This window comes from Myotis lucifugus, unplaced genomic scaffold, assembly GCF_000147115.1.
Source record: "Myotis lucifugus unplaced genomic scaffold, Myoluc2.0 scaffold_11, whole genome shotgun sequence".
NCBI lineage: Eukaryota > Metazoa > Chordata > Mammalia > Chiroptera > Vespertilionidae > Myotis > Myotis lucifugus.
In genome coordinates this window covers 12,040,946-12,064,891 of record NW_005871059.1, presented here as the reverse complement: position 1 = coordinate 12,064,891, position 23,946 = coordinate 12,040,946, and the positions used below count along the sequence as shown (strand labels likewise).

At 41.5% G+C, this 23,946-nt stretch overlaps 1 protein-coding gene and 2 long non-coding RNA genes across 4 annotated transcripts in view; 2 read left to right on the top strand and 1 right to left on the bottom strand.

Annotated features, from left to right (window-relative positions):
- Window positions 1-6,706, top strand: part of LOC111825024 — a 41,237-nt gene extending 34,531 nt beyond the window's left edge. For both annotated transcript variants that reach the window (XR_002828132.1, XR_002828131.1), the window contains one exon: window positions 6,350-6,706. This is a non-coding gene — a long non-coding RNA (uncharacterized LOC111825024). The remainder of the gene's footprint in view (window positions 1-6,349) is intronic.
- MAP3K5 (mitogen-activated protein kinase kinase kinase 5) overlaps window positions 1-23,946 on the bottom strand; it is a 167,604-nt gene that overhangs the window by 27,588 nt on the left and 116,070 nt on the right. The window contains 7 exon segments of the mRNA XM_023750205.1: window positions 1,040-1,060; window positions 1,819-1,996; window positions 4,927-5,084; window positions 9,704-9,809; window positions 13,383-13,519; window positions 13,943-14,070; window positions 20,521-20,654. Of these exon segments, the coding sequence (XP_023605973.1) occupies window positions 1,040-1,060; window positions 1,819-1,996; window positions 4,927-5,084; window positions 9,704-9,809; window positions 13,383-13,519; window positions 13,943-14,070; window positions 20,521-20,654 (862 nt within the window).
- On the top strand, window positions 13,632-22,322 carry LOC111825025. The gene is made up of 3 exons (XR_002828133.1): window positions 13,632-13,708; window positions 21,029-21,091; window positions 21,327-22,322. It is a non-coding gene; the product is annotated as an uncharacterized LOC111825025 (long non-coding RNA).

Here is a 23,946-nt window from a genome sequence, read left to right as displayed (position 1 = left end):
AGCTGTGAAGTGTCTCATTCCAACCTAAGAGTCTGGTCATGATATTCGGATTGCTCCCAGGCTCCATATATGACCCCCGCAGGAGGGGTTGGTGAGGAAGGGGCCTCGTGGGCCCTGTCAGGAAGATCTCAGGAGCATGAAACTGTGGAGGAAGCATCAGACCCAGCACGCCTTGGGTTCCAATCCCTCTGTCTTTACTGTCCACTTGTCAGATTTCAGGAAGGTCATTTTTAGGTCTGTTTATTCTATAGAGTAAAGGAAAAGATCCCTACGTTTTAAAACATGTTCCTCAGAGGTGTAAGGGTCCACCTTAGCACCTTGGGGCTGCCTTGGATGGGGTGAGTAAGTAGGATTCTGTGATTCTAGAACACAGGTTCCAACCCTGTTTTACCTAAAACAAATATGCTCTGTGAGCCTTATACATCAGGGCTCTGCCTGAGGATTCACGTAAAAAAGGGTTCACTGCTAAACACAAATTTCAGAAACCAATGGACTAGACCAGTGGTCGGCAAACTCATTAGTCAACAGAGCCAAATATCAACAGTACAACGATTGAAATTTCTTTTGAGAGCCGATTTTTTTAAACTTAAACTATATAGGTAGGTACATTGTTATTCACTTAATTAGGGTACTCCTAAGGCTTAGGAAGAGCCACACTCAAGGGGCCAAAGAGCCGTGTGTGGCTCGCGAGCCGCAGTTTGCTGACCACGGGACTAGATGATCTCTTTCCCAGTTCTCAGATACTATGATTCTATGGCCAACTTGCTCCAAGCTAAGAAAGTGTGGACTCCACTCAAATTGAAGATTTCAAAAATATAAACACCCTCATGCATTTAGGGAGGAACAACTGAAGCTTCCCTCATGAAAGAGAAAGGTGAGGGGTTTTGACAGAATGAGCCCCACCGGGCTTGCAGCTGCACACATCCCTAGTACCAGCAGCCGCCCCTGAAAGCAGGGAGAGGAGGAGGAGTCTATTTGAGGAGCTGATCACATGACCCACCCAGCTTCAGCTCAATGGAAAATATAACAATAAACTCACCATTTGATCCAGGTGAAAGAGCTGTGGGAAGAAAAGCAAAGAATAACATAAACACACATTGGGGTTGTTGTTAAACTGAGGAGCCAACAAAAAGTGAGGACTTGATGTGGGAAGCAATGCCCTTTCCAAGCTTTCAAGCTACCCACCCTCATCCCATAGAAACACCAAAACACCAACAACGAATAGATCATTTACTTGTTTTTTTCTCTCAGAAATGAGTTATGGAAATCCTTGCAAAAATGCAATTAACATTTTTACACTGCTGTTTTACTTATAACTGGCAATGCTTCTTTTTTTGGGGGGAGAGGAGTTAATTACTCAGAACGATATTCTCTAAGAAGCAATAAGTATTTTCTACTGCCTAAAATGAAAATAACATATTATCTAGAAAGATTGAAAATTCAACAGCTCAGCTCTATAACAGCCCTGTAACCCATTAGTTGTAATTTGGAGTTTCAGCTCTAAAAGGCTGTATTTCACCTTTTTTCCACTGTAACCTTTGGATCAGCAATGCTAGAATGCTGTAGATACTGACACAGTAAAAATACCTACTAACCGAATGATGAAACACTATTATGCATGAGGTCCTGGCGTTTGTGAGGGTGATGGTAACACAGCTTCCCGATACTGAAACTTGATGCCTGAGAACACTGCCAGTGTTTACAGCAAATTCCAGTGACATCTACAGACAGATTAGCTTGTTTCTGGAAAAATCGTCCATCTTAAAAGCTTAGGGTTTAGGGACTCTGAACTGTATCTCCTTCAATGCAACCACATACCTGAAAGCTTAGGCTGTGTCTTTTTCTTTTTGCTTGAAACTTTTAAGAACTCATCAATAAGCAAGTCATTAGCACAGGCTCTCTTGTCAGGGTCTGGTTCAAAACACTTCAATATGAATGCCTTGGCCTCCGCTGACATGGACTCCGGGATCTCCGGGTGGACTTTAAACATTCCCACCTAAGAAACAGCACAATGGGGCTTCTGAGTGACATCTCATCCCATGAGCTCCCGGCATCATAACTTGGTCTCCTACTGTAACAAAATCCTTTATCATATGCTACGAACTCATGGATTTTCTCAAAGGGAGGTAGGATACTTTTTCTGTAGGCTATAGAAAATTTCCAGAGTGCTTTTGCAACTTTATTAATGACATAGGCAGAGTGATTAGCGTAAGACACTAAAGAGCATTATAAAGTAGCAATTCAGTCCTCAAGGCTTGAGGACACATTCGCACACCAGCAAGAAGAAAGGATGTTTTTAATTGGATCCTTGTGCTTGTCATGATAGTGATGTGCCAGGCACTGTGCTTGGCTTTTTCCATTTTCATTCAATGAATCTCATGAATCCTCCCAACAACTCAATGGATTGAATATTATTATATTTGTTGCACCAATGAGGAAAATGAGGCTCAGAGGGATCAGGTTATATCGTTATAAAAAGGCAAATCTGGGATTTGAACCTTTAATGCTTAAATTTGTGTTCTTTCCTCTACTCCATAATTTATGAATATTTCCCCCGTCTCAAACTGCCTACATTAAAAGATATTTAAAAACACTTTAAATAAAATAGAATTTTTATAGCAATTCAACTTTCTTTTCATTGCTGCCATTCTAAAAAATGTTTTTTAATGTTTTCATGTATTTAGTAGAGAAAATTTTCTAAGGAAATCTTTTATGTTATATAGTTTATATAAGTGTATTATTACATAGGTAATATGTAATTGTTTGTAATATTTATATAGCCTTTACTATTCTAAGTGCTTTGCACATATTATCTCATATACTCCTCAAAAAACCTCTACTAGATAGGTACTAAATTTATTCCCGATTTAGAGATGCGGAAACTGAGGTACAAGAAGGTTAAGTAATTTTCTCAAAGTCATCAACTAGCTTGACTGTGTTGGAGCCTGGATTTAAACATTGTAAATCAGTGTCAGAGTCTACCTATCTCGTCTAAAGCACATTGTATTATGATCCCTGCACGGATGGTAACAGCAGCATTTCAGAGTGAAGTCCTAAACATTGGTAAAAACTTCAGAGATTGGCCAAGAAGAGAAAGACATTCATTCATGTCAAAAAAGGAAGCTCTCATCACTCTTCAGGCTTGGTTACACTACTCATTTCTGTATCAGCAGTATCCCATCACATCATCTTCAAGCTCAAAGTAAACCAAGCTTTGTACAGAAGCAAAGGTATGTAACACAGGGCCTCTCCTGAGAGGCTCTTCACCAATGGAAAAAGTGCTAGAGACATGGTCAGAGGCAGGGGGAAAAAATAAGCTATCAAAAGCCTTCTGCCTTAGAGAACAGAAGAATGTGAGCTTTACATCTCAGGAAACAAGTTCTCAGTTTATTTTATTTTTAATTTTTGTTTTTTAAAATATATTTTTATTGATTTCAGAGAAGAAGGAAGAAGGAGAGAGAGAGAAACATCAATGATGAGAGAGAATCACTGATCAACTGCCTGCTGCATACCCCCTACTGGGGATTGAGCCCAAAACCCAGGCATGTACCCTGACAGGGAATCGAACCCTGACCTCCTGGTTCATAGGTTGACACTCAACCACTGAGCCATGCCGGCCAGGCCAAGTTCTCAGTTTAAACTTCACTCTGGCGTGGTGGTGTAGCAGGTGAGAACTGCAGGGACTCAGCCACAGGTCACTGCTTTGCCCAGTCTCCAGATTTGGAAGCTGTAGCCTAGGGCTCTCTCAGCTCTATTTTGATATCAGATGCTCCCTATTTGGGCTGCTTCCCACTCCCAAAAGAGTTACTAATGGGCAAATTAAGAGACTAGAAGAGTAAGTATCCTATATAATAAAAGCATAATATGCAAATTGACCGAATGGCCAAAGAGCAAAATGACCATCCAGGACCACTTATGACACCCATTGGCGCCAGGCCAGCCAAGGTGGGTGCGATGCAATTAGTCAGGGGCCCGGCCATCGCCCCAAGATCGCCCCACAGAGGGAGGCCCAGGCCACTGGACAGCAGGCTGTGGTGGGTGGGTGGAGCCTCCCACTGTGAGGGAAGCCTGGGTCCTGGCAGCTGGAGGGAAGCCCAGGTCCCAGGTGCCAGAGGGAAAGAAGTCCTACCCTTGCACGAATTTCATGCATCAGGCCTCTAGTCTATAATAATAAAAGCATAATATGCTAATTAGACTGGACAGCCGAATGACCTTCCGGACGAAGCTGTGGCAGCAGGGCTGAGGCAAAGGCAGTTAGGGGTGATCAGGCAGGCAGGCAGAGTGGTTAGGAGCCATCAGTCCTGGATTGTGAGAGGGATGTCTGACTGCCTGTTTAGGCCTGATCCCGTGGGCCTAAACCGGCAGTCAGACATCCCCTGAGGGGTCCTGGATTGCGAGAGAGTGCAGGCTTGGCTGAGGGACCCCCCCCACTCCCATGCACAAATTTCATGCACCGGGCCTCTAGTATGAGAATAAGATGTGTACTTAAAATAGCAAAACCATGCCTTTTTTAAATGGAGATGTCAAACTCTTATAATAAAGTAAAGGAAAATATTTATTTGGTTTAAACTTAAATAGATAAAAAATGTTCTTATATCTACCTCCATGGAAGCTTTTTAACCTGTGTTTCCCAAAGAGCTTACACCATCTTCCATGGAGTGGTGTGTTCTTTACACTGCACTGTGAAAATGTGGTCAATGGAAGTTACACTGCGTGCCGCTTTATAGCTGAGAAAACTAAGGTGGGGAGAGCCTCTTATGAGGCACCGACTGAGGGGAGTGAATCATCTTGAACTATAATATGCTCTCAGACGGTGCTCACTTAGGCTCCTTGCCTTCTGGCTAAAAGCAGATGGCATGCACACACGGAACAGCCAGCAGTTTTACCCACTGGTTTTTAAGATATTTAAGATATACAAAATGTGACCTTGAACATTGCTGCTTGTGGTTCTCCCAGTTCATAAAAGGGCGGTTTCCCTGTGGCCATTTCGATGATGGTGCAACCCAAAGACCAAATGTCTGCTGCTTTCCCATAGCCTCTGGGTCCTTTGTCTATTATTTCTGGTGCCATGTACTGAAGGGTACCTGGGAAGAGCACAAACACAATCCTACTTCAAAAGAGAACATCTAATGACAGTTTCAATTCCTCTACGTAAATAAGACACTTTAACAGTATGATTCAGGTCTTCATACTGCATCCTTTTTGAATGCCAGTTTTTCTCTGCTGTGAATACAAGAGAAAATAGCAGTTTTTATAATGGATTTTATTAGTGAGGTGAAAATAGTTTACCAATATTACCTGGATATGAACAGATACGTTCTCATTTCTTAAATAGTATAATTAAGGCATTATTCCATTAGGACCTCTTAGAAACTTCTAACAACTGGTCATTTGAGAACAACAGAGAATACACCAACACACGTTTTCTAAAATCCGTTTTTGAAGCACGTGAAAACTCTCATTATGAATACTTCTAATCTTTTCCAAGAAAAGTCTAGGTCATTCATCAATTTCCTTAGATTTATATTTCTCAATTCCTGATTTGAATGCTTAGTTCTTCTGTTTTCATTCTTATTTCTAAATCATTCAAGCATGCAGATTCTAAAAGGTATTGTCAAAATAATGTAAATCTATAAATCAAATATTTACGACTTCTGCTATGTGCCTGTGGTCCATGGAATAATGGGTTTAACAGGTCAAAGACAGGCCATGAGCCATCAGTACAGACAAATCACCAGGTACAGAGTGAAGAATAAAATGAAAAAAAAAAGAGAGGATATTTTATATAAAGAATCAGAGAGTTGAAGAATGCAATATGATGGAAAGAGAATTAAGTGGGGAGCCAAGATCCCGTGTTTCTAGTTGTGGTCTGGTATATCTCTGATAAACACTCAACTGCAGTTGTATCATTGGCTCAAGTGAGAGGCTGGATTTGTGTTTCTAACGCCTGCTGCAGTGATTCCCCGAAGTCGAGCAATGAGGACAGAGTGGGAAGAGAAACAGATTATTGCCACATCCCCTGCTTCTGATATATTCATACAAATGGTATAATCAGCAAATAGGAACTCCTCCACGATGCCATCTTGAATTATTTCAAATCTTGAGGCATTTGCCAAAAGTGCTACTTCAATCTTTTCTGATTCATAACCAATGATAGACATTTTGATAAATAGAGACACCACCTTTTACAAATGCCTTGTGCATGATTTGTAGGTGAAAACTGCTATGCAAAATTCCTCTAAGTTGTTCCTATGAAAGCTACTGTCATGAGCTAGAAGCTGGCTGTTGTCATAAAAATAAATAAAGTCTATTAATTTTGTCAATTAATTTAGTATTGTTATCTTGGCAGGTTTATCCTCCAGACCTCATCATTACGTAGCAGTAGCTCAAGTTCATGTTCACATACACCTGCACATGTCTGCTCTCAGCTTAAATCAGCAAAATTCCTGGACGGAAGCATTTCACCTGGCCAAGGATCAGGCCACCACACTCCTCAAGTCACCTATGCTTGGGAGAAAAGTACTGTGTTTATCTTCGTTTATAGCTGCCCCCAAAGTGATCATGTTTTATGATGTAAATTAAATCAAGTGGTCTTTAAAAAGTATGTGTTGAAGCCTACTGCTCCTTTCTGTTGTCTCTGGGTCTAAAATAGAATTACTGAGAGAATTTGAGTTGTTTTAATATCGGAGTAGGCATCATAACTGATCAATAATATATGAATTGAAAAGAATTGGACAATTCAAGTAATATCTTAATAATAAATTATGCAATGTTTTTATTCATCAGATATTTCAAAGAGCGCTACCTGCCAATTGTGTTTAATTATCCCTCATTGAGCAAGTGGCAATAAAAACAGGTTTGGTCATGTGTTCATATCTGTTCCCTTCACTCCACAAACACATGACACATAATATTTTATATAAAGAGATTTACAGAGCTGGGTAACGAAGCTGCAAGCCAGTCTGGGGAGCCACTACAGCTTAGTAGCTACAAGCTTCAATTTTGACATCACACTGTGTCCATTCATTCATATGTCCAGCAGTTCCATATTAAGGGCCTACCATGGGCTGGGCACTGTTCTAGGCATTTAAAATATAGCTGCAGAATAAAGAGACAGAAATCTCTGTGCTTGTGGAGCTGACGTTTTTGCAGTGGGAGACAGACAATAAACTACAGCATAATAAACAAGTAAGTTGTATAGTATATTAGAAAGTTATGTATCATGACAACCCCCCCCAAAAAAAACAAGAGTAAGAAAAGGGTAGCAGATGTGACCAGGGAGGGCTGCCATGCAAATAGGGAGGGGCTCACCGAGATGACATCTGAGGTAAGACCTGAAGGAGGAGAAGGACTCCGCCATGCAGATGGCTGGGAGAAGAGTGTTGAAGCAGCAGGAAAAGCTTGTGCAAAGGCCCTGCAGCATGATGAAGGAAAGGCAGGAAGACCTAAGTTTCTGGGACAGAGTGAGCAAGGGGGGAAGAGTAGGAAATGAGGTCTAAATGGTGACGAATTCCAAATTGTCCACCATTTAAGGACTTCGGCGTTTGTTTGCTGTGACAGAAGTAGCAAGCCACTGCGGTCTCTGAGTGATAGGGCTGAGGTTGAGAATGGACATAGGGGGCAAGAGAGGAGGCAGGGAGAAGAGGTTATTGAGGTAACGCAGGTGAGAAACGCGGGTGATAGCAGTGGAGGCAGTGAGGAACTGTTCCAATTTTGGACACACTTTGAAGGTAGAGCCAATAGGTTTCCCTGATGGATTGGGTGGGAGTGTGAGAAAAGAGAAGCGCCACGGATAATTCTAAGTTTGGAGTGGCCATTAACTGCAATGGGGAAAAGTGTGGGTGGAACAGGTCTGGGGAGAAGTTAATTCCATTCGGCATGTTACGTCTGGTTTGAAGCGTAGCTCTATGACTGGTTAGCTTTGTGACCTTGGGCAAGCTACTTAACCTCCTTGAACCTTCATTTTCTCACCCTAAACTGGGATAATGATACCTAAGGATTAGGGCTGATATATGAATTTCAGTGAAATAACATATATAAAGCACTTAGCACAGTTCGGTATACACTCTATAGATGGTGGTCGCTGCTGCCTTCCCTCTCATCACATGACCAGGCAGTGAAATGGACCGAGGTCTTTCAGCGCAGTTCATCAGAGGCTGACTAAGCGCCCGGGACGTGGCTAGTTCCAAGGCCTACGGCCGAGAATCCAGGTCCGCACACCCAGGCCCTCCTGACCAGCGCTGGAGACAGACTCAGCACATTAATCATACGTGTCTCCACGTGAGGCCACTGAGAGACGTACAAGCACAGGGCCCTGGATGACCACTTTACTAGAACTCCTTCGAGAACTAACAAAAAATGTTTTCAAGATTATCAGGAGATATTCAAGTAACATCTCGCCCAAATAAAGTGTCTGAAAGTAGGGATTTTCCTCTCAGAAGTTACTGAGTCTTGGAAGCATTTAAAATGTCTCTTGCCAAACTGATACAGAATGAGAAAAGAAACATAAAGACATCTGAAATTACTAATAAATTAGAACCTATTTTGAAAAAGAAAAGAAAATGCATTCTAAATGTGTTTAACTCTTTACCCTGAAATTCCCATTGCTGTTATAGTAGGAACTAGGCCAGAGGTGTTGCTGATAGGGTGTTCTGAGGAGAAAACATATGGAATTTCTCTCTTTTCCCCCTTCCAGGCTTCCAGAATAGATACTTCAGCAAGGTGGAGAGAAATACTGACTGACACAAGAAGGCCAAAGCAGAGAGCAAAGGGTAGATAAAAAAAAATCTGACCTTATCATTTATAAACTGTTGTGACTTTGATGTCCGTTTTCTCTCAATTTCCTAATCTGCAAAATGGAGGTACTACCACCTACCTCACAGAACTAAGAAATGGGGACATCTGGCCATTTTGCTTAATTCATTATCTTTTTTCCCTCCTAAATCTTTCTCTAATAATAATACTTCCTGAGAAATAGCAGAATGGAGTGCTAAGAGCTTGGAATGGAGAGCAGGGCTGAAGTTTCGGATGCCCTCCCGGTGACTGCTGGGCAGTCATGAATCTCTCTGAGCCTCGGTTTCCTCTTGGCCACTGTTGCCTTTTTAGAACCCCTGTGTCTCCTGCCTCCCAGGACTTTGCTCTAGAGGCAGCTCAGTGGTTGCATTGCCTAACCTCTGAGGAAAGCTCTCTCCCCACCCCACTTCTGAGTTGGTGAGTCACTTCCTCTTTCAGGATTGAAAGGGACTGAAATCCTGCAGTTATTTATGTTGTGAGCAGGGGAATGCATCACAGGGAGTAAACAGATTAGAAAAGAGGGAATTCATAGTCCACATGGGAAGTGATTAAGGTATGAGTAAGAATCACAGAGAGGTTAGGCTGAAAAATGTTTTTAAAAAATCTTGTCAGGATTATATTGATTGTAGGCCAGACAGGAGAGAAGTAATGATATGAAAAGAAAAACAAACAAATGAAGAGTTAAAAAAAAAATCTTCAGTAGCATCAAGCAAGGAGATTGAATAGGTCATATAAATTTAAGATGAGAAAAGGGTCAGATCAACTTCTGTATATCATTTTTCAGTAATCATCAAAAGATATCAACATTAATATTTGTGAGAACAACTAAATTTATCTCTTACATTATGTTCAAACGCAGCAATTATTTCTTTAATTACATAAGAGCTGTATCATCATTGCAAAAACATACCAGTAAAAGTTTCAGTGCTTGGGTTTATGCCAGCAAGCCTCTTTGATGTGCCGAAGTCAGAGATCTTGAGAACACCACTATAGGTATTAATCAACACATTGTCACCCTAGAAAAGAGAGGACTTTAATAAAAAACATTACATTTCTTCCAATCCTGTGTATTGTTGGCTCGCAAATCCAACAAGAAAAGGTGTCCTTAGAGCAAACAAGGACACTAATTCTGTATTCTTCATTAATAGTTAATCTCAACAAGAAATTCTTGACACCATTTTTGTTTATATGTTATCAGTTGTCCACAATTGCCACTTGGGTCACAAGGTCAAACATGGTTAGTTAGAGCTTGCTACAGTTTACAGATGGCAGGGGTTGCCTATGCATGGTACATGTATAACAAGTTCAATTATCTATATACTAGAGGCCCGGTGCACAAAAATTTGTGCACTCGGGGGGGAGAGGGGGTCCCTCAGCCCGGCCTGTGCCCTCTTGCAGTCTGGGACCCCTCGGGAGATAATGACCTGCTGGCTTAGGCCTGGTCCCAGGTGGCAGAGGGCAGGCCCAATCCCTAGGTGCAGTCCCTGGTTGGGCTCAGAGCAGGGCCGATTGAGGAGCTGGGGCGCCACCCCCTGTCATGCACAGAGCAGGGCGGATCGGGAGGTTGCGATGCCACCCCTAGTCACGCTCAGGGTAGGGCTGATTGGGGGGTTGGGGCACCGCTCCCTGTCACACTCAAGGAAGGGTCGATAGGGAGGTTGCGGCGCCACCCCCTGTCATGCACAGAGCAGGGCCCATCAGGGGGTTGGGGCGCCGCACCCTGTCACACACAGAGCCACAGGGCGATCAGGGAGTTGGGGAGCTCCCCCCTATCAGGCACAAAGCAGGGCTGATCAAGGGGTTGGGGCGCCTTCACCTGTCACACACAGAGCCGCAGGGCGATCAGGGGGTTTGGGCACTGCCTCCTGTCACGCTGATCCTGGTGCCGGGAGGCCTCGCGGCTCCGCTGATCCCGGTGCTGGGAGGCATATTACCCTTTTACTATATAGGATAGAGGCCTGGTGCATGGGTGGGGGCCTGCTGGTTTGCCCTGAAGGGTGTCCTGGATCAGGGTGGGGGTCCCGCTTGGGTGCCTGGACAGCCTGAATGAGAGGATGATGGCTGTTTGCAGCTGGTCACACCCCCTTCAGGTGCACGGGTGGGGGCCGGCTGATTTGCCCTGAAGAGTGTCCTGGATCAGGGTGGGGGTCCCGCTTGGGTGCCTGGCCAGTCTGGGTGAGGGGCTGAGGGCTGTTTTCAGGCTGGCAGGTGACTGAAGCTCCCAACTGCTCCTTTTTTTCTTTTTCTTTTTTTATTCTGGGCCAGCTTTAGCTCTGAGGCTTGGCTCCAGTTCTGAGGCCTCGGCTGCTGAAAGTAGGTATCTGGTTTGTTTGGGTTCTATAATTGAAACACTGTTTCAACTCCAGCTCTGAGATCCTGGCTGGCTGAAAGCAGGTTTCTGGGGTTTTGTTTAGCTTCTATATTTGTAACAATGTTTCAAACTGCAAGCTCAGAGGCCGGCAGCGGCAGGCGGGGAACGTTGGCTTCCTCTGTCACTGAAGCAAGCAAGCCTCCTGTTCGCTTCAAGCTGCCTGGCTGCCGGCTGCCATCTTGGCTGGCAGTTAATTTGCATATCGCCCTGATTAGCCAATGGGAAGGGTAGCGGAGGTATGGCTAATTACCATGTTTCTCTTTTATTAGATAGGATATAAAAGGCTAATATGCTAAGTGTCCCTCATCCCATACAACCAGTCGCTATGACATGCACTGACCACCAGGGGGCAGACGCTCAACGCAGGAGTTGCCATGACGCACACTGGCCATTTACAGAGAAATGACAGTGTGGACCTGGTGCCGACAAAGCAACACTTGGCTTCCTCCAAATGGGACACAGGCCCCACCACCACCCCGGAGTGACAGCCTACCAAATCGCAGCCAATGCTGCCAAGATGCAAAATGCAGCCCATAGCCCAGCCCAGCCCCAAAATGGTGGTTGTGGGCATCGAGTAATGACGTCATGTAGCAATGCCTGGCTTCCTCTCCCTAGCGACTAGTCTCCTTGCAGTTTCTTCATCCCAGAAACATGACTTGCTTTATAGCCAGGTGGAAACATTTCACACTGTAACCAAATGTCTGTGAAGTGTTTTCATGTGCCTCATCTCATTTGATCCTCACAGAAGTCCTGCAGTTAGGTAGATAGGAGACTCGGTGGAATCCTATTTTCTTTTCGTTAGCCGGAAAATGGAGATTTAGAAAGCTTAGAAACTTGACCAGACTGAAAAGAAGTAAAAAATGGTGGACCTTGAAAATGACTTCAGTTTTTCTCACTGCGCAAAATTGTTAAATATTTTACCCTTTGTTCTCCCTGCGTGATCTACAATAATAATCTGCTTCATGTTGATATTTACTGTTGTGTTGCTGACAATTACCTGAAAGAGAAGTTGGGGTGCTTCACTGGGCTGGAAAAAGTTTAGCTAAATCAGAAAGCAGTTCTAATTAAGCAAGTTTATTCTATATCCATAAAAGGCTAAGTTAACTTGTGTATGTGCAATACATATAAAGCTCTCGCTGGCGCCAAACGCCTGTCTTTCAGTCTGTCATTGTCAATCATGAATTTGGTTGAAACGTCTATTATAGAGAAAGGGTGAATAGCAATATTAAAATATTTCTTCTAATTAATTTCCTTTCAATGTGCACGAATCTGTGCACCGGGTTATTAGTGATAGTCATAATTCCCCAGTCACTTTACTTTCTTTTCTATGTTATTTTACTTATTTTTCTAGAAGAATAAGATATATCACAAATATATAGGCATTTGGGTTGTTTTACTTATTTTTCTAGAATAATAAGATACTAGTATATCACAAATAAATAGATATTTGGGTTGATTTTAGGGTAGTAATATTAATTTACTTTCCATAGTCCAGCCTTTGTCAGAAATTTAGTTCTGAATATTCTCTTTTTAAAGAGAATCTACTAAGTTATCTAATATTCGTTTAATCCATGAATATGTGATGGTTGTGAGAAGAGATTCTTTTTTCTTTTAATATATTTTATTGATTTTTACAGAGAGGGATAGAGTGTTAGAAACATCGATGAAAGAGAAACAACAATCAGCTACCTCCTGCACAACCCCTATTGGGGATCGAGCCCACAACCAAGGTGCATGCCCTTGACCGGAGTCAAACCGAGAACACTTCTCCAGTCCAAGGCCAATGCTCTATCTATTGAGCCAAACCAGTTAGGGCTCTTTTTTCCTTCTAATCATTTATTCATTGATTCAATAAATATTTACTGAGTAGATACTATGGGCAAGGATACAAAGATTAACCAGCCTCTAAATTCCCAGAAGCAGGGATCATCCTCCTGTTCAATTTTGTTCTGCTGTGCCAAAACTCACACAGAACAGTGCCAGGCACGTAGTGGAAGCTCAATCTTTGTTGGTTGAACGTGGATAAGGAGTTTATTCCTTACATAGATAAGATATGAATATCAATGATTGATTCAGGACAGAGCAATATCTTCTATTTCTATTCCTAAGATTTATTTATTCACCATTCTAAGTTAATACCCATAACATAACATGGCTTTTGCAAATAAAACAATTACCCAACAAGGAACATATGAAAATGAATCCTAGCTCATCCTACCTTTATATCCCGGTGAACTATCTGATTGTCATGGAGGTATTTTAATCCTTCGAGTATTTGCTTTGTATAAAATCCAATTGTCTGCTCATTGTCTTTCAATGGGCCCCATTTTGAACGAAGGAGAGCTGAAAGACTTCCTGTAAAGTAGGGAAAAATAGCGGATAAAATCTTAATCCAAATGAGTTCTTAAAGTACATTAATAAAGTAATACTAATTTAAGCTAACATTTATTGGTTATTTACAGTGGCCCAGGAACTGTACCGGATACAAGGGCTCAAATATGAATGGGCAAGTGTCCCTGCTCTGAAGATGCTCATTATAAAATAGTAAGTAGTAAAAAGCCACTCATTCACCAACCTTAATCCAAGTCGCAATGATTGATATTAAAATGATTTCAGATACTTACTGTTTTCTAATAAAATGGAAGGTAATGCAATGTGGCTAACTTTTCTTTTAACTTAGACCAATTAAGACCTATAAACCTACAAATCCCATTCAGTTTTACTCCTCTTCAAGGCCCTAGAAATTTGTAGTTTTTAAAGGAAAAAAACATCTCTTACCTCCTGGAACCTGCTCCATGAAGATTTTAATGAAACCATTCTCGCTGAAAGAACCCAGATACTGGACAATATTCTTGTGCTTCAGATGCTTATGCGATGCTATTTCTTCATGGAGGGGCTGGGAGTATCTAAAAGACATGCAAATGTCAATGAGCTAATTGTGTTAGCCAGACTTTAGCATATAAGTTTACAAAATGTAAAATGAAACTGTCAGCTATTATACCCATATATAAAATCAAATATGACAATCTGAGGCCTTCATTTCTAATAACATAAATTCTGTGAAGTTGAAGGCCTGGTAGGGTCTGAGGGGAAATGTGGCAGGCCCTTTTCTAAGCCTTTTGTATCTATTAACTTATTTCTCACAACCACCCCATGAGAAGGCTATTAAGATGAGGAAATTGATTCATAAAGAGGATGACTAACCTGCCCAAGATTGCAAAGCTAGTGACAGAATTAAGATTTGAACCCAGGAAAATAGAAATAATCCACATAGCTTGCTGTCTCATAACTTATTATGGCCTCACTGGCCACAAGTCTATTGGTATCATAACAACGTAACTTTACTATTCCATTTATATGCCAAGTTTCCTTGAGCCCCTTGCTTGAAATCCTCACATTACTGTGTTCACCAATTCTATTCTATCAGGCTTTAAAAAAATTAAATCCCAACCAAGACTATACACTATACAGCTTTAAACCAGACTTCAACATCATATACTTGGTATATGTTGTTTTATCAAATTATAAAATGAAAGTATTTCATATTTCTGGAACAGACAGAACAACACTTTTGATGATTACTTGAGGAACTATAAAACTTGCAGACTCTTAATCTTGAATCCACTGTAGCTCTAATATAATTATTATACAACTAACAATGGCAAGATGTCAGCAATGATAAACAGAGTATCAAAACTATTCCTGAATTTTCCCCCCTGCTCTACAGTGAAGGCTACAGGTGTGAAAGGCACTAACTACTAAGACATATTAAGTACAAATGTGATGTCTCATAACTTGCTTCAGTCCTACATGCAAGCAAAGCTCAGATCTTACTATGGTAAATCCATATAGGCAGGATGGATTTTTTTGAAGGTCAATAAGAAATATTAGAATTGGTTAGTGCTGAATAATACTATTTTCAGGAAGCTTTTCAGGATAAACTAAAGCAATATTAGATTATAAAAATCCAAATTTGTTTAATTTAAACAAACTTTTATAAACTGTGAACTAATATTCTGAAAACTGCCAACAACAAACAATTGACTTTTAGTCCTTTTATCTTCCTTCAGAATAGCTCTAGGAACTATGAAGGCAGCTATTAACCTGAGCCCTTTAACAGGATATCAGTGAAGACCACCACCATTTTGATAATTGCTTGAATGAGCTAACACGAAAAATACCAGTAAAAAGCGTTACCAATAAGATACTTAGGTAATGACTCTAAACTATGAAGATATTTGCAAGTTATTTTTTTCCATGGGGTGTAAATCACTTTAATAACACTAGTTGATAAGATTGCTCTTGATATGCATGAGATAAATTAGTGGCAAATATTGGCCTTATTGTACAGGTTTATCTTGATGACTAAATGACCTTAATCAAGTAATTAACTCAGTTTATGATGAACCAAAGGTTTCCCACCTCCTAACCCTCTACTGAAAATCAATTATGATTGTTTAAATGTAAGATCCTGGAGAAACAAACATATGCCAACCCCTTACCCCCTCATTAGGTAACCAAAGGATAGCTAAAAAATTACAATAATAATCAGGATTCATCCTAGTTAAGAATAAGAACGCTTCTCCAATATGGAAATGGCTACTAACACCCAGCAATTCTCACTAAGTGTAAGTGCCAAGTGCTGCATGAGCACAAAATTAAAATTTGTGGACAACAGGGGGTGAGGGTGAGGGCAGGATTTGGGGGATGAGGGAACACTGGGGGGATAAGGACACATTTGTAATATCTTACTCAATAAAGGGAAAAAATTAAAATTTGTTCAGGTCAATAAGCTATGCGTATCTATGGGAATTATAAGGCAATCCTATTTCTTTTCAACTAGCTGTATCAATAGAAAGAAGAAATGATATAGATCAGAGATGCTTACATATATTCTGCTTTGAAAAGTTATTAATCTATATTGTCTCCAGAGCACCTACTCTGAGTCAAATTCCCACTACAGCCATCCAAACTAGTGGTTCCCACATTGGATGGACATTTGCATCCCTTGGAAGGCCTTTAAAAAATATCACAGGCCCAACCCAGAATTTTGGGGGTAGGGCCGGCATTCAGTATTTTTACAAGTTCCCCAGTTAGCTCTAGTATAGAGCTGGGGAGAGAATAACTGATCTAAATAAATAGCTCAAGGGTCTAGACTGTTAGAGGAAGAAGCCAACCTGAGAGTAACAACTAGCTGGGACTATGACAGTGTACTTCCTCTCCCTCACTCTTAACTACACTCTGATTCTCTAACAAAGTGTTCACAGAGTGTGAAGGAAACACAGAAGACACTTTTTGTTGCTATGATCCTTCATTACAGATGGCAATGTTTAGTGTATGCTGGATCATGCATTATTCACGCCCATCCTACTACTTCAGTAATTATCCTTTCTAACTGCTATCTTTTAAAATGCAACATCAAAACCTCTCCAGGGCACATAGATGGAAACACCCTTGTGTGTTGCACCTCACAATAATATGATAGACTTTATTGTAATCTTCTTTTATTGACAAGATGCCCTGCACCAGGTGCTCAAGAGAAGGGCCTATCATGCACGTTTTGAACAACCCACATTACGCCAAATGCACTGTTACAAAACAGGACCTTGCTGCTGTTGGTGTGCTTTGTGTGCACAGTGGCGGCTGAATAAACTTAAGTTACAAAGATGATTTTAAAAGTGGTTTCCTTCCAAGTACTTACTTATATGCATCTGGGGGGAGGGGGGAAGGGGAGGGGAAGTTGCTAAGGATTAGTGAGTGTGCTGCAGCAATTTGATAGTGACAACCCCTTTATTATTTCAAAACATATGCTATGCACATATTATTTAAGAACTATTAGGAATATTTAACAAAAAAATTAATATGACAAATTGACACATATTATTCTAGGTATTTAGTGAATAAGTTCTATCACCGTTTTAAGAATTCATAAATATATCTCAAAGAGGAAACTGCAACAATAGCATAGAGAACATGAAACCATGCGTGGCAGACAGCAGCAGCTGTGTGCCTACCGAGCATCTGTTCTTCCTCTTTCTATTATTTTGTTTAGAGAAACAAATGGCCAGCTAAAAAGCTATTGAGTTCCTAAGCCTCCCTGGTAGTAAGGAGTGGTTGCTTTTGGTAAAAGTATGCTGGATATTTCTGGAAAAGTTTATCTTCTTTTTTCTTCTTCCTGCCTGGAATGTGGATCTGGAGGTACAGAGGTCACCTGTGAAAGTCACACCCTAAAGATGGAGAGGCAGAAAGAGATCTGGGAGCTGGGACCCAGGTTTCATGTGTCTTTTTCAGCCTGGGGTAGTGTGAGAAGGCTTCTCTGATGGCTTAAAATTTGAACTGAGAACTAAATGATAAAATGAGGCAATCCTGCTGGGTTTTGGGGAGTGAACCTTGGTGCGCTTGATGGATAGGGAGAGGGCAGTGTGGCTGTAGTGGAGGAGGTGAGGCCACAGAGGGAGGCAGATGTCTATGCGGAGGGTTCTGGTTTTACGCTGGTTACAATTGAAGGGTGTTTATTTTTTAAAGAGCTTGGAAATGGTTTCTTTTTCTTTTCTTTTTAAAATATATTTTTATTGGTTTCAGAGAGAAAGGGAGAGGGAAAGAGAGACAGAAATATCAATGATGAGAGAGAAACATTGATCAGCTGCCTTCTGAATGCCCCCTACTGGGGATGGAGCCTGTAACCCAGGCATATGCCCTTGACTGGAACCCAACCCGGCACCTTTTAGTCTGCAGGCTGACACTCTATCCACTGGGCCCAATCAGCTAGGGCACAATTGAAGGGTTTTAAGTGGTAGTGACAAGATGTGATTTCAACTTCAGAAAGATCTTTGGCTTCTCTGTGGAGGGATGGAGTTGGGGTGGAGGAAACAGTGGAAGCAGAGTCTAGTTACAAGGTATTTGCAGAAGGGAGTCTGGGTGAGGGACCTGGAGGCCTAGAGTTGTGATGGGAGTGGAAAAATTCAGGAGAGACTGCAGAGGTTGAGACAATAGTACAACTCGCTGATGGAGTTGATGCAAAGTGAGAGAGAGAGAGAGAGAGAGAGAGGAATCCAAACGAATCCTAGGTTTTAGCCTGAACAGCTGGATAGATGGGGTAACCTTAACTGAGACATGGAACACTTCAAGTAGAGTCCATTTGGGTTTGGTAAAAACCCGTGGTTCAGTTTTGACCGTCTTAACCTGGAAGTGCCTTTTAGACTTACAAGTAGAGAGGTTGGGAAGACAGATGACCCAGGAAGCTTAGGAGAGTGTCCTTTATAAAGAAAACTGGACATGTGACCCTATTAACATGGACACAGAAAAGTGGATTCAAGAAAGCCTAGGTAAGTCCATGATGCAGCCCGGTGTTGAAGTCTGGCCAAATAAGGACTTCAGTAACACTGGACTCAATCCAATCCTTTCTCTCTCAGAGTGTGAATGCACAACACATGGAAAACGTATACAGTTTTTGTAGGAGCAGGATCTTATGGAGAGAAGACACAACAAAAGCCACGAGGGCAGCAGAAATCATGAGATTGGGAGAAGAGATAATTAGTGGTTGGAGAAGCCAATGGTAGAATAGAACACTAGAGCCAGGAGCAACAGAAAATCCTGTTACCAGAGCTGTTTCTCCCCTGAACAACTTTCTTATTTCCAAAAAAGTCCCCACCATGTGTGGTTCATACTATTTCTTCAAATATTTCTCCTGTTCTTTTCTCTCTTTTCCTTCTGTTATTCCCACTAGGCAGGCGTGTGTTACACCTCTTGTAGTTGTCCCACAGTCTTGGATAGTCTGTTCTCTCTTTTTCAGTCTGTTCTCCTGGCTTTTCAGTTTTGGAATATTCTACTGACATAGCCTCAAGCATAGAGGTTGAGCTAGGCATCCACTCCATCAAATGCATTCTTCGTTTCTGTTACTGGTTTATCGCTAGTATGTCTATTTGGTTCTCTCTCTCTTTTTTTTTTTTAAATATATTTTATTGATTTTTTACAGAGGAAGGGAGAGGGATAGAGAGTTAGAAACATCGATGAGTGAGAAACATCGATCAGCTGCCTCCTGCACACCCCCTACTGGGTATGTGCCTGCAACCAAAGTACATGCCCTTGACCGGGATCGAACCTGGGACCCTTTGGTCCGCAGGCCGACGCTCTATCCACTGAGCCAAACCGGTCAGGGCGGTTCTCTCTTAGGATTTCCACCTCTCTGCTGACATTGCCACCTGTTCTTACAGGCTGCCTACTTTATCCAGGAGAGCCCTTAGCATATTCATCATAACTGTTTTACATTCCTGGTCTCATTATTCCAACACCATGGCCATATCTGAGACGGTTCTGATCCTGGCTCTGTCTCTTCAAACTGTGCCTTTTGCCTTTTAGTATGCTTTGTAACTTTTGCTGAAAACCAGGCATGGTATAACAGGTAAAGGAACTCTCGGAGGGGAAGCATTCTAGTCTTTAGTGAGCCTGGGCCACTGGGCTGTGAACTGCTCCAGTGCTTCTCGGTCCACTCCAAACCCTTGAGGTGGGCCAGGATGGCTAGAAGAGGCTGGAGTTGAGTATTTCCCTTTTCCCAGGTTGGTTAGGCTCTGATAACACCCCAATAGGTGAGGCCCTGGTAAAATGCTTTCTCCTGAGGGCAGGCCTTGTTAAGAACAGAATGCTCTGGTGTATTTCAAAATGATTCCTTCCCCCCAACCCCTCTCAGAAGTATGACGGGATTGTCTTCTGTGAGGATCTAGTTGTGCTCCTGAAAGCAAAACTCCCAACAGTGTGGGTCTCCTCTATGACTGTCTCTCCAATTTGGGGCACTGGGGGGATGGGGGCAGCAGCTTGTCCTGTGACCTTACTTCTCTGATGACTCAACACACAGAATGGTTTGAGTTAGTCATTAAAAAAAAACGGATTTCTAACATTTATAAGCCAGAAAATTTAACATTAATACTGACCAATAACCCTGAAGAAGAGCTGCTGATTTCTCAGTGTGTTTAGCTTTCTATTTGTTGTTAAGATGGAGTGACGACTTCCAACCTCCTTTAACTGCTGGACTGGAAACTGGAACCTCTGGTTAGAACAGCTTCAGATAGTGCTGGTTCCCCATGTGCCCCTGTAATAAACCACTGCTCTCTGACATACCTGGGCCCAACACACACAGGGCCGTTCTTTTTTCCACTCTTTAAGAGTTCTGTTTCCTCAGAGATGCTGTCCTTTCCCACCAGTCTTGTAATTGAATCACTGAATGATGCAGCAGCTTAACCTCACAGGGAGCTCATTAAAACCACAGAATTCTCAGAGTTTCACCAAAATATTCTCTAAAAGGCTACAAACAACCCCAAATACCTTAGAAAACAGCTTTTTATTAACCACAATTACTATACCTGCTATCTCTCTCTGGGATTTCCTTAATAGCGATTCTGACTTGGTTGCTCAGGTCTCGACCTGCATAGACTATCCCGTAAGTGCCTTTTCCTAAAACGACTCTGTCACCATTTTCGTCATATTCATAGTCATACTACAAAAGGAAAAATGGAGAGAGAATATTGAAACATTAGTTGCATTCTACATTTTTAACATCAACTTTTTCCAAGAGCATTTTTCCTTATTTTAGCAGATGGCTATACAAGGGAAACAATAAGATGAAATTTGAAAAAAAGCAGCTTTAAGAACCAAAAAATAGACATTCGCAATATAAACCAGATTGTGTGCTCATGTTTTCACAGCTGGTACAAATACAGTGGGGACTATGTATTTAATCCGTAAGAGTTTTTTTCAAAAGCCCACTTGGATTCTTTTACCCACTAAATCCTGTTTTTCACTGACTCTAGAGATAAGTATGATTAGTATCAATACCTATCACATCTAATTAATCTTTCTTTTGTTTTTCAGCTTCTGGTGCTATTAAAGTATTTCACACTCTACCAGGAGAATAAAACCACTGAAAGGCTTTGGGTAAGAAGAAAAATTTGAGGTCTTACTAGTTTGCCTGGCCCATAGAGGACAGAGAATTATCTACATGGTGGTCAGGAAAAGTAGAACAGAGCTGGGCCAAGAGCCAAGGGAAGGCAGGGGATGTTAAATGACAAAAATGGAGAAAAAGAGGAGCAGCAGGGAAAGGAATGTTAAAAAAAATAAAAGGTAGAATTACACTGCTTATGTATTTTGCATTTTATTTCTATGGCAATAGGCAAGCAAATCGGGTTGTTGCTAAGGGAAACGGCTGCATTTTGAAGCAACAATGGGAATACTTCTGGAATCATCCCTCTATTGTTGCCTGCCCAGAGCAATCTAAACTGGTGCTGGAAAGAGAATCAGCCTAGGACAGCAAATGACAAAGTGGTGATGCACGTAGTCCTTGCATGGTCAAGGGACCGACAGTAAAGCAACCTTTGAAAAAGCCATGCATTTCCCTCTGTTCTTCATCACATCAACAGAGTGGTCACCTCAACGACCCTAATAGTACCTTTGCTAATTTTCAGTATCGCCTTCTTAATAAAGAAATATGAAAAACAGAAATCACTATTAATAATATCAATAAAATGCTAAAAATGCTGCAGGTGCACATATAAAGTTTGATTGATCTCTCCTCCCTCAGATCTTTACTCAACTATCACCTTGTCAGGGAGTCTTCCCTGGCTGCCTTGTCTGAAACTGCACACTCCATTAAACTAACTTCCTAATGCCTTCCTTGCTTTTTCTCCAAACATACTACAAATTTTACTTATTCATGTTGTTTATTGTTCACTAGAATGTAAGCTCAATGAGGGATGTTCCTCTGTTGTTCTCTGCTGTGTCCCCAGCACCTAGAACAGTGCCTACTACATAGTAGGTGTCCAATAAATATTTGAGTGAATTGATGAGATACACTTGGACACACAAATGTGGTATGACAATTATTTTAAGCTGATGAAAACATCTAAGTAAGTAGCAGCTGCAGAAAAATCCTTATCTAAACTTCTTGTGCTGACTTAAGCAAAGTTTCTTGAAAATACAGCTGCCATAACCTCTCTCTGGGAGGTTTAGGACCACTCATACCTGGATGAGAAATTACAAAGACAAAACCTTTCCAAAAGCTTCTGTACCTTCCACTTGCTTCTACTTAGTTTCCCGCCACGTGCTTTCTTTCCCTTGAAGTTCTATTAAGGATTTTTCTTGGTAAGATCAACTCTTAACTCTAGCTGTTCAGGAGCCACTTCTTTGTATGTTCCCATATACATGAATAAATTTTATCTTTTCTCCTGTTAATGTGTCTTTTGCCAGTTAATTTGCAGGTCTCCATCAGTGAACCTAAGTTGGTAGAGGAAAAACTTTCCTTCTGCCAACAGAATGAATGATTGGGTAACAAATTGACACTCATATCATACAACACTCTAAGTGACATATTTGCTCAGACAGAGTGGTAACTGGGTATTGAGCTTTAGATATGAACCAAAATAGAAAAAGGATGCTGAAGAAACTTGATGATTCCGAATTGATTTATGAATTCTAAACTGTAATTCACTGTTTGTGAGGCAAATAATCAGGAAAGGAGATGGTAAGGTATTTCATCATCCTGCAGATGCTTGAGTCAAAGGAAAACCTTCCTTGTATTTCGCTTGTCCCCACTCCATCCCAAAAGGGGTCACCTTTCCCTTTATGCACACTGGCAACTATGTATAAACAGGTGCACAGGGCCAGCTGCCATGACTGTCTCAGGCTTGTTTCAATCATAAGCTCATTTTGATAAAACAGTGAGGTGAAAATGCAGAAAAAGAAGGATGTTGGGGGAAAAGAGAGGGAAGAAAGGAGGGGGGAGAGAGAGAGGAGGGACAGATGGAAGGAGAATATATCCATGTGTTTGGGAGAGGAATGAAGAGGGAGACACAACATATTTTGTATTGAGCACCAGAAGTATCTCGGTAAATTTTTTTTCAATTAAATAAGAAAAGGAGATGAAAAGAGAATGGATTGATAATGGCCGGATTATGGTATTCAGCTTGATTATGGTATTCATTCTTTCATTGATTTAACATTGATTAAACAACCTTCAAGCCAATTTACCAGCATTTATTCTGCCCCCTTCAATCCATATACTCCTCCCCTCAGTTTGAGATACTGTTTAAACAATTCTGGTTTTGTCATACCCACACCCAGCTTCAAACTTTTCAAAGCCTTCTGACTGTACTTCTGCTTGGATACCCAGCACCATGTGAGACTATGTGATTAAAAAAGGTAGAACCATGCTCTGGTTTCTCTTCAGACCGAATAAATCTTTCGCCTTTTACTAAAAAAGATAGAACCTTGGCCAGGTGGCTAAGTTGGTTGGAGTGTCGTTCCGTGTACCAAAGGATTGTGAGTTTGATTCCCAGACAGGACACCTACCTAGATTGCAGGAGATAGACGATCTCTCTCTCTCTCTCTCTCTCTCTCTCTCTCTCTCTCTCTCTCACACACACACACACACACACACACACACACATATCCTCAGGTGAGAATTATTTTAAAAAAGGGGATAGAGCCATGATCTAGCCTTGGGATGTTAAGAGTTCAGTGCAGACTATCAAATTACAATGCAGTAAGAAGAGCTAGGGCAGAGGAGTGGGTAAAAATGTTATGAGAGTAGAGCAAAGTGAGAAGAGGTGTTGAAAACTGATTCAAAGAAAAAAATGACACGAATTGGATCTCAAAAAATTAGGATGCACCCAATCAAGTGGGACAGAGCAGAAAAAGCATGTGGAGTTGGGCATCTGCATGTCAAGCCCAAAGACAGGCTGTCTGGAAAACAGAAAAGAATTTGGCACTGCCATACTGTAGGGTGCAAAGGAAAG